The sequence below is a fragment of the Balaenoptera borealis genome (assembly GCF_965194805.1).
Source record: "Balaenoptera borealis genome assembly, chromosome: 7".
NCBI classification, from domain to species: Eukaryota; Metazoa; Chordata; class Mammalia; order Artiodactyla; family Balaenopteridae; genus Balaenoptera; species Balaenoptera borealis.
The window spans coordinates 106,048,535-106,063,600 of record NC_138864.1 but is presented as its reverse complement, the minus strand read 5'-3'; the positions used below and the strand labels follow the sequence as shown (position 1 = coordinate 106,063,600).

At 48.4% G+C, this 15,066-nt stretch overlaps 2 protein-coding genes across 4 annotated transcripts in view; one reads left to right on the top strand and one right to left on the bottom strand.

Moving 5' to 3' along the window:
* SND1 (staphylococcal nuclease and tudor domain containing 1) overlaps positions 1 to 15,066 on the bottom strand; it is a 415,142-nt gene that overhangs the window by 77,604 nt on the left and 322,472 nt on the right. The window lies entirely within an intron of this gene.
* The window catches only part of LRRC4 (leucine rich repeat containing 4), a 58,927-nt gene that overhangs the window by 19,388 nt on the left and 24,473 nt on the right, over positions 1 to 15,066 (top strand). Inside the window, exon 3 of one of the 3 annotated variants that reach the window (XM_082400062.1) lies at positions 3,517 to 15,064. The exons of the other annotated variants lie outside the window; for them this stretch is intronic. Within the exon in view, the coding sequence (XP_082256188.1) occupies positions 3,517 to 3,575 (59 nt within the window). The 3' untranslated portion in view covers positions 3,576 to 15,064. Of the gene's footprint in view, positions 1 to 3,516; positions 15,065 to 15,066 lie in introns of those variants that run through there. 3 annotated transcript variants of the gene reach the window in all.

Below are 15,066 nucleotides of genomic sequence, written 5' to 3'. Positions count from 1 at the left end.
GCGTAGGGCTTCACGGCAGTGAGGGGGTCTTTTCTCTGGACCTCTTTTCTAGATCCTCTCAACACCTAGAGGTCATTCACTCTAGCCGAGTCATTTTTATCGGGGAAGATGAAACCCCAGGGAGGTACAGTGATTCTTGTCAAGGTCATAGATTTAGTAAATGGAGGAGCCAGGACTTAAACATGGGGTTTTGATTACAAGTCCAGTGCTTTGTTCCACTATACTATGGCACTGCAATGAGTGGACTCATTCTAAGCATTCAACAGGTATTGAAAGAGCTATGGGAAAAGGTATTTTCACAGTTCAGGTGCCACAGGGACCTCAGGTGAGTGTTCCCTGGATGACCTGGGAATTTTGCAATCCCTGCAGGTTCTGGGGAACTCAAGGGTCAGATTCGGCAACTGAATCAGATGTTCAGTGGGGACAGTGACAGCGCCGTAGATCTGATCTTCAGCCAGAGATCCAAAGCCATTCCCTTCTTTTCTGCCTGGGAGAGTGGGAAACATCTGGTATTAGCTTGACTCTGGGCTGTCAGAAGAAAAGGGGGCAAGGACAAGGCCACGGCTGACTGGTTTGATGCAGGTGTTGTTCTCCTTTCTCATTTCTTGGCCTTGCGTGTGACCCTTATGAAAGAATTTGGAAGCTTAAGTCAAAAGCATGAGAAGACTGGGTCAAAAAAAAAAAAAAAAGTATTGAAAAAAACAGTGTGAGGTGTGGGAGAAGGAACAAATTGGTTCAGGAAGAAGAGTGCCAATCGAACATCTCCTGAGTGCTCAGCGTGGGCGAATGTCTCGTGTTGTCCAATATGGTAGCCAGTAGCCACACGTGGCTATTTAAATTTCATTAAAGATTCTGTGCCTCGGTTGCACTAACCACATTTCAAGTACACAGTACCCAGAAGTGGCTAGACGCTACAATACTGGACAGCACACGTAAAGAACACTTCTATCCTCACAGAAAGTTCTATTGGACAGTGCTGGCAGATTGCCTGGTTGTCTCTGCTCATTTCTTACTGGCCACAATGAGTAGTTTCTGAAACCCTTTTGGGGAAGAACTGAACTGGGGGAAGCTGGAGGGTACTGTTATTCACTCTCCGGCAAACCTTCTAAACCTGAAAACTCAAAAGCTTAGAGCCACTAGGAGCATGAATCCGCCAGTGTACTAGGCTCACCAGGCCCTAGTCCCTCTCTCCCCTCTCTCGTCTGCGTGTTCACAGCCACTCTGACCTTTGCATATTTTATTCCATTTCTATTTTACGCTGTTTTAATTGACGTTTAATATAGCTTAACTCTGCGTGGTGTTCACAGCCCCTCACCAGGGGGCCATTCACAGGCAGAAGCACAATTAATAGCAATCCCCAGAAAATTATGCCCTGTATCAAAGTTGTCATTGCACCGTATAAATGCTTATTATTACTATTGAATTCTCCAGCCCTGACACCTCCCTGTGTTTACTAGGTAGCAGACAATCCTCTATGTTTGTGCCTTCCCTACTCTACCGCACCATCAGGACCAAATATAGCCCTTGTGTGTGTGTTTAGCTCCATTTAGTTGTGCTTTGGAAAAAGGGGGAAAAAGTCAGAGTTAATAAAATTAAATTGCCGGAAAATGTAATTTGTTCCTCCCCCACTTGACAACCCCATGAAAAACAGACAGACATCACCGCTAACAAGATGGGTAACCTGCCTCAGCTATAGGGTGGAGGTGAAGCCCAGACCCTGATACCACGGCATGGCTTTTGGATCAGCCTCCTGTGACAGTAGAGGGAGCAGGTCTAAGAGCACAGGGTGCTGGGAGGGCGGCCGGGGGGCCACCCTGTGCCTGGGCTGAACGTGACCAGAACACAGAGCTCGAGCCTGGGGGGCAATCCCAGCTCCCCAAGGAGCTCGAGGGCAATCCAGCTAGGAAATCTGACCCCTACCCCCCTCTCTCAGTGAGAAAAGCGAAGCAAAGCAATTCTGTAAACTGCCCTCCTCACCCCCAACACACGCACACAGAGGAAAAAGAAAAAACCCTCGACTTGGCACTCCGTGGTTGTTTCTTCTGGGCTCTCGTGAAGCTTAGTTTTTGGCAAGAAAGACAGCAGCTCTTCTACGATTCACATGTCAGGAAAAGCAGTGGACGATTCCAGGTGGGTCAGACACTTGTCCTCCTCCCGCTCTGGCAGGCCTTCCCGTCCTCTTTGCCGTTCTCTCGGCACCCTTGTCCAGCGAGTCTTCCTTACAGAACGCAGAGGCCCCGGAGGACTTCCTCCTGACTTAGCTTCTTGTTCTTTTCTCACAACGGAGCGTAGAGAACACACGTGCTCACCGCTTCTGTCCACCTGTCACATTCACCTGACTCCCTTTTACACGCCACCGATGTCACAGTCTCCAGTTATTGCCACCTGTGCTGCAAGTGGATGGACAGGTGGCGGTGGCTCTTGCCTGGGAGGCGCAGAGGGGAGCAATACAACGGGAGCGTGGAGACGGCAGGTCTGTGAATCACCGCGTGAACGTGCCCTAGTGATTACCTTCTTCCGGCCTCAGCTCCCAACCACTGTGAACCGTCTGGACTGGACAGTATAACGCCTAGAGGCCTCATAGCTATAAAATGCTCTAAGGCAGTATTCAGAAGGCTGTACGCTCAAGTCCTTGGAAGCTGAATGGGTCATGCTTATTTCTATTTATAATCCTTTTTATTTTTGCACTCAGTGCTCTATGGAGAAATGTAGATTTCTATTCTAAATTCTTCTGACAAAGGAAAAGCTCTATTTTAGGTTGTTTGACGGGGCAGTGTTTTTAACTAGACTGAGTTTCCCATATTTCCCATATTTTAGAAGGCTTTGCCTTCTCCCATCTTTGCCTAAAAGCTTCTAAAAAACCAGAAATGCTTTCTGCACTCAGGCATAGCAGGAACTGAGGCTGCCTTGGCTGAAGGAAGAAGATGGTGCCCATCCAGGGCCCTAGTGGAGCAGGACTGTTTGCCACCTGCTGCACTCGCTGCCTCGTCTCCAAATAGGGCCCGTTCTGTAGTTTGCTGCAAATATATTAGGAGCTGAGCCACTAGCACTTCCCACCCATGGCAAGCCTCGAACCCTCCGTACTCTGGCTGCCAAGACGATCTGAAAGCAGGGGGCCACTTTCCAGCTCAGGAGAGAAACACGTGCATTAAGTGGAAACTTCTTTTCCCTCCTCTCCTCCTCCCCAGCCATTTTGAAAGCTTTAGACTGAAAGGGAGGAAAGGAAGACCTGTCTGATGAAGCCGAGGAAGGTGATGGAATTGTCAGAGACTTCCCTCGCCCCATCTATGCAGGCCAGGACGGTTTACTAATGATCCATAGGGAAAGAACAATCGTCCTGCTGGCAGCTTCACATGTAATTAACCAGCTTCACAGAGAGCTGGCTGCCTTCTCCGGGTCTGGCACCTGCAGACCGCAGAGCTACCTGACATAGTGGCACTGGGTTTCTAGCGAAATCTCCCTGCTGGGAGAGGGGCATCCAAAATAGTGACCTTGACCCACTGGGCACTCACTCAGGATACGTGACTGCGATGGCAGTGCTCCTCCGCAGAAGCCTGGCCCTGTGCTCGGGCTGACACGGAAGACTGCAAGCTGCCTGACGGCAACCACAGCTCCGGGAACGCGACTCCCATGAAGTGCCCGCTCAGGTAAGTGGCTCCCTCTGCCGGGTGGCGCAGGTCACGGAGCAGGGGCAGCTTCCGGGCGGCCCTCCAAACATTCGCTGCTCCGCAGTCAGAACTCTACTGACTGGAGTTTCTGGAACTGGCTCATGCTGTGGAGGGACTGAGAGGGCTTAACGACCCTGCGGGGCATGGTGGACAACAGGTGCTTCTGTGTAAAGGTACGTGCTAGAGAACCAACAAAATTCAAACCACCACACAGAAGGGGAAAAGAGGCTGGGTGAGCCAAGCGCTGCCTCTGCAGTCAGGGCCAACCTCCCTCTTAAGTGCCCTGGGATTCAAAGATCCTTGGCGTCCCACCAGGTGAGTGATGTTATAATATTTGCCATTCGAGACGCAGGTTTTAAAAACCAACTCTTTAGTGCTTGGCGCCTGAAATGTCATGAAGGGGCTGGGCCTTGGGGGGGGTGGTCTCCATCACCTTCCCCAGGTGAGAGCCAGAGGGTGTTTCCACTGAGGGAGAACAGAACAACACACGCGCACACACACGCACCCACCCTTCTGGGGCTTGTTTCTAAAGGTGAGAAAGAAAGCAGCTGATAAGAACTGTCTCCATTCTTCACCCCTGGTGGAAACTGAGTCCTCCTAACGTAAGAACCCTTCCTCCCCCGCTCCCCACCCCACTTATTCCCTCGGGCTGAGCCAAAGTTAAGGCTCCCGGACTGCAAAAACAGCCAGCTCACAGGGGTCATGGGCTTTTCACTGAGCGTACTCAGTTTACATTCTGTAGAAAAATGTATACTAAAGGCAGGCTGTGCACTTCAGGAGGACAGGGGGAGGGAAGTGCTGGGGGAGGCAGCCACGCCACGCCGCCTCTTCCTGAGAGTACAGCCCATGTGGCCAGCCCCTCAAATAAAGCCACAAGTCAAAGAACAGGCTTCCCAGCCTCTTCCCGCAGTCTCCTTCCCCACCCAGCTTTGGTTATACAAGCCGAACCCAGTGGTCCTCTCATTCCTGTTACAGCAGCCCAGAAACAAGAGTAGCCCAAGTTGCAGACCAGCAAAGTAACAGGCAGAGGGAGAGGTCACTGATGGCTTGGTAGGAAATGGATCGCTCATGCTGAATGAATGGGGACTGCCTGCCATCTGTCCTTGCCGCCGCTTTAATCAATAAGGGAAAAGGTGAACTGCTATTGATCTCTTCAACACCTCTCAATGATACTGTACAAATTACAGAAACACAAGAGGGAGGGTGAAGAAGTGAGAGAGGAAGGGCAGATAGAAGAAGTCTGGGCAGTGGGAGAACGCGGGGCCTCCCTGGAGGTGGTCTTCCTGTCACTGGGTGTTAAGGATGCTCAGGGGACGTGTGAACGTGTCAGCTGGAGCCCCTCCTCACCCCTGGCAGGGCTGCCATGGAGAGCAGCCTTGGGGCTCCCTCCGCACCTCATGGGCTTGATACAAGCCACGTGGCTCCTCCTCCTGTACACCGAGAGGCGCTGCTGATCCCAAGGCTTCGTGAATTGCTGACTTTGCCATTCTTCAGGGGTGTTTGGCTAGGTTATCTCAACAACTGCCTAAAATTCTGTATGGGGAAGCAAGAACCAAATGCTTCGAGCGTAATCTCTAGCTTCGCTGTACTAACCCCACCCCCTGAGTCAACTGGCAAAAAAAACCCAGAAAAACTAGATAGTTTCACCTTTATCTGCTACCTATCTTGAATCATACTTGCTACTGACAAAGACATTGGCTTCCGGGGTTCAAGCATGACCCTTGAAACACTCTGGGCTGAAAGACATGTCAAAAAGATCAAAAGGTGAGAGGTTGGACCTGAATCCAGGGATCACGTGCAGACAGGCTTGATGATGTTATATGTAAATACAGTGTTCCCCAGTGAAGCAGGAAACAGGGCACACTGTTACCACAGACGGGCATATCAACCCATAACAGAAAGACATACGTGTAGTGTCTGATTCTCAGGACCTGGCCCAACCAGTTGGCTTTAAGGAAGACAGAATTCTTCAGTGCTCGAGGACAGCTGCTGTTTACGAAGTACTGCTTATTAGAACCAAAGTCATGTCAAGTGAGAGGCAATGTAACAGACAGATGGCATGGCAGAGGGAAAGGGGAAATATGACCCAAGGTTAGCTCAATGAGGTAAAGAATGGTCCGATCTCAGGGTCCAGGAACGACAGTTCTCTTGTTTCATCAACTGGGTCTAACTATTCAGATGCAGATGAGGAAAAAAACTGTCTGACCGGAGCTTCCTCTCCAGGCCACACAGTGCCCTCAGCTTGTGGGTGGTTATTTGTCATCTGGGGCCTGGCAACCCTTTACTGCATATGTGGGAATGACAAGGGGCTCCTCAGGGATCTCGCCACCACGCCTTTCAGCATTCTCCAGGTGGAACAGGGCTGAGTGCTCCCATTTTGCAGATGGTGAAACCAAGGTAGGCAGTCACATGTCAAATATAAAACAGAACCCAAGCATAAAAAGCCATGTGTGAAAGCAGTGAGAGCCCTGGCATGATTCTCCAGGGACGGTGACTCAGGGCGTGATTGTGTAATTCTGAAATCAATGACAACACAGTTCGCCAGTCTCCCCACCTTCCTCCCACAAATACCTGAAGGGCCAAAACACAGAGCAAAATAAAATGCAAGTTACAAAGCTGCTGATGTGTTTAGAGTGGAAGTGCTGAGATTAGAAGGAGGAAGTGGTTAAGTGCACCCTGGGCGTTTGGAAACGGCCACGTCTGCAGCCCTGCAAACCGATGAAGGATGAGCTCTGGCCGCCTCTGCCAGGCAAACAGAGAGGCCGGCCCCACGCTCAGGAGCGAGAGTGCAGCTAAAAGAGGGCGTGAAGATAAGCAACAACTACTTAGCAAATACCAGTATCCTCTTACAAGGAATCTTCCAATTCCGAAAGTGACCCTATTCTAAAATTACCAAGTGGCAAGTGGCCAGGCCAAAAATCCATATCCAATCAGTGGTAATGCACTATTTGTTGCATCTCCTCATATAAGGTTGCAGTGTTGCTATAAAAATCCTGGGTCAGTAGTTGTAGATTTATTTAACTGGAGAGGTAACGGCATCCCAGCACTGCAAGCGCTGGAGAGACTCCTGAAGTGCAGTGGCGAATGCAGGGCTCTGGCTGGGGAAGGACGGACCTGTTGGTCTTATGTGCATGACCTTCCACCTCTGGGTATATACAGTCAATGCCAAGATCCTTTTCTGGTGACCATTACACAGAATTCCAGTGTACCAAGAGAAGGGAAAGGGAGAAGAGGAAGGCATTATGCTAACCTGGAAAGAAAAATGGCACGGTGAAGCAGCTTCCAATTCGACCTTTCATTCCTGGTTCAATGGATAGCTTTTGTTCTTGCTGCAATGAGTGTCCCAAAGGGATTGTCGTGGGTTCTTTTTTTATCCATTTTAATACTGGCTAACATCTAGATCTTTCTTTAGAGCTCCTGCCTGGCACTCCACTTTCCTCCAGCCCTCCAACTGAACACAGATCAAAGATAAACTCAATGGCAATCAGACTGATGTGGTCATGGTAAGGTGGTATGGAGACAAAAAAGACCACCACTACACCATCAGAGGACAAGGAAGCGTGGACCAGCCAGGCTCTAAATAAGTCATCCCTGTATCCCCCATTTTCAAGTCCCAGTGACACTGGGAAATAAGTAAGGTCAGAGTCCAGTATAGAGAAAGCATGGGAGAGCCCTTGGTGTTGGCAGATCATCCTCCAAATACCCCATGGCAGTCGGAGTGAATGGCACAGATACTCAAGCCACTCCTTCTTAGATGTCCACGTGGTATGTATGGAGTCCTGGCTTCCCCCTCTTTGGTGACGGGTGGCTTATCTATGGTCCACAGTCAAGTCTAGAAGAGGCTCTGTGTGTAGGTTCAGGACCTCTCAGCATTAGTGTTTCCACTGAATGTGACCCTGCCTAGAAAGAAGCTGTTCTAATGTGCAGGAAGGTGCAGAAGCAGCGGCAAAGAGACCCCAACTTTTATCTTCTTTGTAGGAAAAAGACTGGCTGACCCCTGATTCTACTTAAATGCTCCCAACACACAGGCCTGTGCCCAGCCCACCCTGCCTGCTCTGGCTATGGTGGTTTGTCCTCGGTGAAGTTCCAATCCTAGATTTTAGCTAACCTCCAAGAGAATTTTCATTCATAATAAAAATGATGCTGTGAGCTCTTGCTCACTGAGTGTTTACTATCTACGAGGGCACCAGTGCTGGGCACATTACATATATACATTATTTCCACAGTAACCCTATAGAGCAAGTGCCCTCATTATAAGTGAGGCACTTAGGTTTAGCAGGTCGACTGCACTGCATAACCCCAGGGGCACCACTCATACTGAATTCTATTACGCACTGAGATTGCCCTGGTTTTAGAGAGGGTAAGGATCATGTCCAACGTCACACAGTACATGGTGAACCTGGAATGAGAACCCAGGTCTGACTCTGCACACATTACTAACAGAGTCTTTGTTAAGTGGCCAGGAAGGGAAAGATGTCCTTAAATGGGCAGACATGCTGTTCAGACCAGGTTAGGGGATCTCTGCTGTTAATTCTCAAGCTTGCTCATAATCTTATTTCATGCACCACTGCTTTTCATAACAGACCATTGGTCACTTTCATTTCCAAAATCCATTTAAGTTCAGCTGACCAGAAACTGTCATGGGTAGAGCGGCAAGTGGGAAGTTCATCTATAAGCCAGGTTTGGAACCCAGAGGATCTCGTCCAGTCCGTGGCAACAGACACAAGCAGTGGGCGTGCTAATGGCAAGAGGAGGGCAGGGTTAAGGTTGGCTCATCCACCAGAGCAGTCAGGCTTGCGTCCCTGGGGGAGTCACACGTGAAAAACCAGAATGTTAGTATTACCTGGAGAGCAAATGCAATCTACAGTCCGCTTTTCTTTGCGGGCAGCTCAGGTGGCCCTGCTATTGTCTATTAAGAGCCGTGTTCTAAAATGATATCAGTTGAATTATATAATTCCAAGGGGATTATTAACATTCAGGCAGTGGGCATGTCTGGGAATAGTTAGGACAAACAGAACAGGGAGGCATGGGGCCTGAAAACCCCTGAACATGCCAGCATGAAAGCTCACACTCAAGTCTACATGGGCGTGGGCCAACGTGTTGGGGTCTGAGGTGAAGCTCTTCTGGAAACAGAGTGGGCAGTCTATATGAGGCCGTCTTGCGTGTGAAAAGTAAATATTATCTGCTAGTCAGAAGGTATTAATGAAACAGAACTAATTTCCAGATTAGGCTTCCAGAAAGAAGTGGACAGACTTCATAATAAGGGATTTCATGTGAAAAAACACAAATTCTGAGTCCCTTTTCTTCAGCCCTCTGTCATTATATTAAGAATGTTAGCTCCCCCCGCCTTTTTTTTTTTTTTAAAAGAGAACCCTAACCAAAGCTTAAGAAGCAGTGAACATCCAGGGTGACTGAAGAGGTAAGAGATATCTAAATTAAAATAAATGGCACCCAGCTCACCCGGCAGGCACCTTTACCTCTGAGGAGTCCAGCAGTCTCTTACCTCCTGATTGCAATTCTCCATTTGTTCCAGGTCAGAGGCTCTCCATAGTTCTACAGAAGGTAGACCAGGAGGCTGAATGTGCCTGGCAATAGCCATCTTCCACAGGGATGACTCATAAAGAACATCGTTTTATGTCAGACAGGCAGATAGTATCGAATACCATAGGTGGCAGGGGTTCTGCTTAGCAAGGTTCTGTTTGAAGGATTTTTACGACCTTACGTTTGTAGTGATAATCTGTTAGCAAACCAGTAAATGCATTCTCCAGCGGCAATCACTGTCCACTATACTCGCTTCCAGGCCTCAATTTAGATGAAGTTCAAAGTAAGTACTATGGACTATTATAGCAGAAAGATGCAAGAGGAAGTCATGTTTGAGCCTTTTACAGCTTTACTCTGGGACTGATGTGGGTTAGAACTAAAGGTGGAAAGGAAAAACCAGTGCCAGGGACTGCCTTAGCATTGCCAAGGCTTCTACTTGTGGAGGAAACAGAATGCGGCAGGTCTAAAGACTATACCTCTAATTTCCTTGTGCTGGAAAGAATATTAAGAAAAACCAAACTGAACTGGCAGAAAAAATACAGAAGTCTGTCAAGGAAGAGTTTACAATAGTAGGGACCCATTGTCCAGGGAAAGGAAGAATACCTCTGCTGAAAAGGATTTTCTTCCCTGAGATAGAATTACTTTCTTGAGACCTTCCTATATATCCTAAGGAGGCCAAATCTCTTGTGGGCCTAAACCTTATTCTGCCCACAATCCCAACAGCCAGCCCGGGATGCAAACACTAGCCTCTGGAGGGCAGTGAGGCCTATCAAACCTATACCAGTCAGGCTGTATGACATAATTACAGGTAATAGGATCTTGGCCAAGCCAAAGAAGGATTAGGCCCAGCAGCTATTTCAGAAGAATGGATGCAATTCTATGCTTGACTAGCTCTGAAAGTTCCAAGCTGAAGAACAGGGGAACAGACAACAGCCAGCTGAGCCAGCAGCTTCGCAGAGAGGAATCCCACTGGAGCCAGCACGCTGCTGGCACCCATCAGCGCACACTGCTGAGCTTGCTTGGGAAGAGACCGGTGACTGGCTCCCAAGGAGCTTAAAAGCCGATAAGGGGGACCAGCAGCCAGGGGAAGGGGGAAGAAAGGACAATGTGACAGTCTTCATTTTAGCCTCACCTATTCTCACTCTGATGCCACTTTCACTGAATGGGACTAAAATGGGAATTGAAGGCCCTCCTTCTAGAGCTTTTAGAGATACTTGGCAAGGGGCAGGAGCCCAGAATTGAAGGGGCTGTAAGTGAGCAGATAACAGCCTGGTATTCATGTGGGGCTTACAACCTATCAGTGAACAGGAATCTGAACTTCAAAATAAACGCTTCACCTCATTTAATAGTTAGATCAACAAAAGCAGAGGATGGAAAACAACCAGGGAGGGAAAGAGACAAGTAGCCCATATTAGGAGAGTGGGGAAGGGACACTAACACTTTCTTTGTGAACACCAGAATTAAAAAAAACAAAACAAAGCATTCAAATACCATTATCTTATTACCCCATCTGTAAGATGAGGAGACCCAGGGAGGTCAGGGTCCCATAGGAAGCACACAGTCAGGTCTGAGTAATGGAATTTTTCAATGAGAAGTTCCTAAATTAGCAGCTGTGTGTCCAACCTCTATACTCCAGAGACTCCCTCTCTGCCCCGCAAATGCTAAGCTTAGAGAGCTTTCCCGAAGAACAGTAACAGACAAGAACAGGCCTTCTTCCCAGTCTCCAGAATTAGGTCACAGGGAATCAATTAGTCGATTTAATGAACATTTATCTATTGAGTATCTCTTACACATGAGGCAAGATACGAAGAACAAAGACAAAAGCATGCTTCTTGACCTTGAGGAGCTAACAATGTAGTGGGGAAACCAATACAGACAGATGCCTTCAACATCATTGGCCAGTACATGACAGATGTCTGTATGGACAAGGTGCTTTGGGGACTGACAGAAGGCCATCTCACCCAGCCTGAGAGATCCAGGGAGGGCTTCTGAGAGGAGGAGGCATATCTTGAAGGACAGGTGGGAATAAGAGAGCAAAGAAGGGGGGTGGTTGGTATACTGGGTGGAGAGCTCAAGCAGACCCAAGGGGTGGGAGAGATGGAATGGAATGTTATGTATGGGGAATCCTGAGTATAATAAAGTCAGTTCTGATGAGGTGCAGATTGTGGAATGAGTAGTGGTGATACATGAAGTTGAGAGGTTATCAAGGATATACGTAAACTAAGGAGATTAAACTTCATCCCAGACGCAACGGGGAGTTACGTATTTATAAACAATGCACTTAAGTCAAGATTTCTCTTTTAAGAAAGGTTAGAAATAGAAATATGGATATACATGATCAAACTGATACGAAGACAGGTTAGCAAGGAATCATACAAAAATTAAGGCCCACAAAGGCCAAGCAACAGATGAAGCAGGAATCAGGCACTCAAAAGATACAAGAACTGTGACAAGAGGAGAGTCGATATTTTGGGAGGCAGGGCCACAGCAAATTCCTCAGATCCCTCTGCAGTCTTGAGAGCCCCCTGAATCAGACCCAGTGGCACTGACCACTCAGTCAGTGCTGGACCTCTAGGGAGATCCTTTACTAATTTATTAGTTCTAGACATTTGAGGGTTGAGAAATATACAGTATGGCTAAAAAGAATGACCAACTTCTAATAGCAAAACTGGCAAGATTGGGGGAGAAAAAGCACTCGATTGGGAATACAGACATTTGGGTTTTGGTATTTGTCCTACAATAAGCTCTGTGAATAGAGGCAGTTCACTCTGCATCTTAGTTTCCAGAACTGTAAATCTTGGGATAATATTTTTCTTATAAGTTTGCTGTGAGATTAAAACAAAATATTATATATGAAAGAACTTTTGCACTAGAAAATGCTATACAAAATTGATCACTATTAAGACAGAGAGTCTTTACCTGACCCCCTCCCAACCCTGTCAAAGAAAATAGTCTTAAATTAATTGAAAAAACAGACTGAAAGACCCCTGGTGGGTGATGAACTGTCAAGAATGTGCGGGGAAGTGAGAAAAGCCTTAGCCCCCAAATAGCCTTTAACGCCTCCTGCGATAAGAGAGCTGTTTAGAAAGCTGTCCTTACTGCCTTCCCTCTTTCCTGGGAAGTGGTAGAGATAATCTAGAATAGGGTGTCTTTGTACAAGTAAGTGCAACATTGCTGGACGGCTGGCTTGCTTTTCCAGTAGGTTGTTATTCCCGGCTCAGCAAGGGCTGCCAAGGGGCACGGCACTGACAAGAGTCGGAGAGCAGTGGGTGTCCTCCACCCTGGTGGATTTCCCCGTGGTTGGAACCATCCTCATTGCCTTGATCTGGAGAAGTAATGTGGCTACTGTTCCGCCTCCCACGCGTCTCCTGGACAGGGAAGGGGCCCACACAGACAGACAGGAGCAGGAAGGGCGACAGGGCACATACCACAGTGCTTTGGGCAAAGACAGGGCGTGGGGAAAACACTATTTACATCAGTGGTGAACTGCTTAGACCGGTTTATCTTTTTCAGACAAGATGCAGCACACTTGGTGCTGAAACAAAGGAGAAGGAACCACTTTCCTTTTATTTAAGTATTCTTTCCCAGACAAACCCCTCCATAAATATATACCAATATTCACTGCTGAGTCCATATTTCTCTGAAACATAAATACTTGCTCTTCAAACGGCAACAGTTGCCTGTAATGCTTTCACGCATTTTTGTTTTTAAGAGCACGGGTAGTGGGAGGGAGGGCATCCAGGACTGAGCCCTGGCCGCTGCAGCCTGCAGAATGAGCTCCCCGGGGGGGGACATCCTCCCTTTTGATGCCAGCAGGAAGAAGGGAAATAGGTCAGGGCAGCAGCCAGAGCTTTCGGCTCGCTGTCCAGCACGAGGACGTCATTTTCCAGGCATCAGCAAAGGGCCGTTTCGGAGATCTCAGGACAAAGGGGTCACGGAGAAAGGCCTTGGAAATGAGCCCCCAGCCCCTCCCCGGGAGCTGCACCTCCTACAGCCTGGAACTGTGAAGAGGGTTCAACAGCGGCACTGATCTCTTTTAATAATACTTTACGCCCCCCTCTCTAAAAGCGCAGGTTTTCCCAACAGAGCTGCAGAGGCAGCAGCGGGTCAGTGAGCGAGGGCTGGCTAGCTGGCCTTCCGAAACGAAGGTGTGGAGAGATCCCAAAGGACTGTTTTATTCACAGGAAGGGCCTCAAAAGGAAGAGGATGGCTTGGGATTGCTGGATCAATGTTTTAGATAGGAATGCCAAGGCAGAAAAGAATCACTTACCCAGGACCACGTGATAACTGGAGTGTGAAAACCTCGGAGTCTGCACTTTTAAGCCGGTTATCTAATGCTCTTTCTCACCACTACTTCTGGGAAGACGCTAGCAACGGGCACAATTCCCCATTTGGGAAATTACACCAGATCTTCCTGTCCTTGGCAATGTGGCAGGGAATTGCCTGAAAGAGGCAGCTGTATTGGGGGAGGGGGGGTGCCTGGCAAAGGGGGTGTCACCAAGCACATGCCGTCCAATGGGACACAATGATCTCATGTTGTGTGGTCCAGAAGTAGCCCACCCTCAAAGCCCGGGGACATGAGAACAAACTCATTTTCAGGGCTGTACCAAGCCATTTAAACCCAACTTGACAAAACCTGTACAGCACCGTCAGCAAACATTTCTGATAAAAAGACAGTAAATATTTTTAGCCATTGCAGACCACATATCCTGTTGTAACTGCTCAACTCTGCTGTTATAACATGAAAGGAGCCATAGACAGTACATAAAAAGGTTAGTGTGGCTGTGTTTCAATAAAGCTTTATTTACAAAACTGGCAGTGGGCCGGGTCTGCCCATCCCTGCTATACACCAGCTGAGTGAGGCTGAGAAGAACTGTTGAAGGCCTTTCAGAGTTTCTTGGCTGCTTTGGCCTTCAAGGTCACAAAGAGAATCAGGTAATGACATGGTGTCTAGCTTACTGTTAATGACCTGAAGCTGGCAGCACCACCGGAACACCCAGACCACTGACCTGGAACAGTCCTCCCAGACTCCCGACTCAGGGAAAGGAACAAAAGCCAAGAGGAACCAATGGCTGAGGAGAAGGACCATGTAGAAAAACGGAGAAAAAGAAGAAAGGTGATGAAAGGTGGCAGGGGAGACACTCAGGAAAATGAGCTGAGTGATGGCCAGAAATGTCAGGCACTCCGTCCTGACTAGTGTCATCGTAAAAACACATTTCAGGAAAGCAGGCTCTCAGGTCTCAAGATAACGGGGGCCAGCTGAAATGAGAGGAGTCTTGTGTGAGACGGTACAGGCTCCACATGAGGATATGGGATGGAAAGACTACAAGTCTGTCTCCACCCAAAACTGAGAAGGAGACAGGCAGCAATTCCTGCTCTGTCTGCCCAAAGCTAAGACAACCCACCTCATAAACAAGGAGTCGCTTTTCAGGGCCAGGCACCCCACACCCCAGCTTTCTGTCTGCTCCCCGGCAGGGGCTGACCTAGGGGCGGTGGTCATTACACAGTCTCTCCCCTACTTCACTGAATCCTTCTCAATTCAGTCTACGGGTTCTGGAGTCCAACTTAATGGCCATCTCTCTGTGGGATCACACATGGGGCCCAGGAGGTGCTGTGAAATCACGAGATCCATGGGCTACTTACTCCTTTCCTACACGAGAGAGATTTATAGTGACTGGCAAAAGCAGGCAGGGGGTAGAGAAATCCTGGCCCAAAAATAAGATAATAAAAAAGAATTTAGGGGAGGGGTGGGGCAGGGTCAAGGCCAATCACATCTTCACAACACCTGATTACCTGAGCTAAACGTGATTATCAAGGGAACAGGCACAAGGTAAGAAAACCCATTCAACTTCGGCCC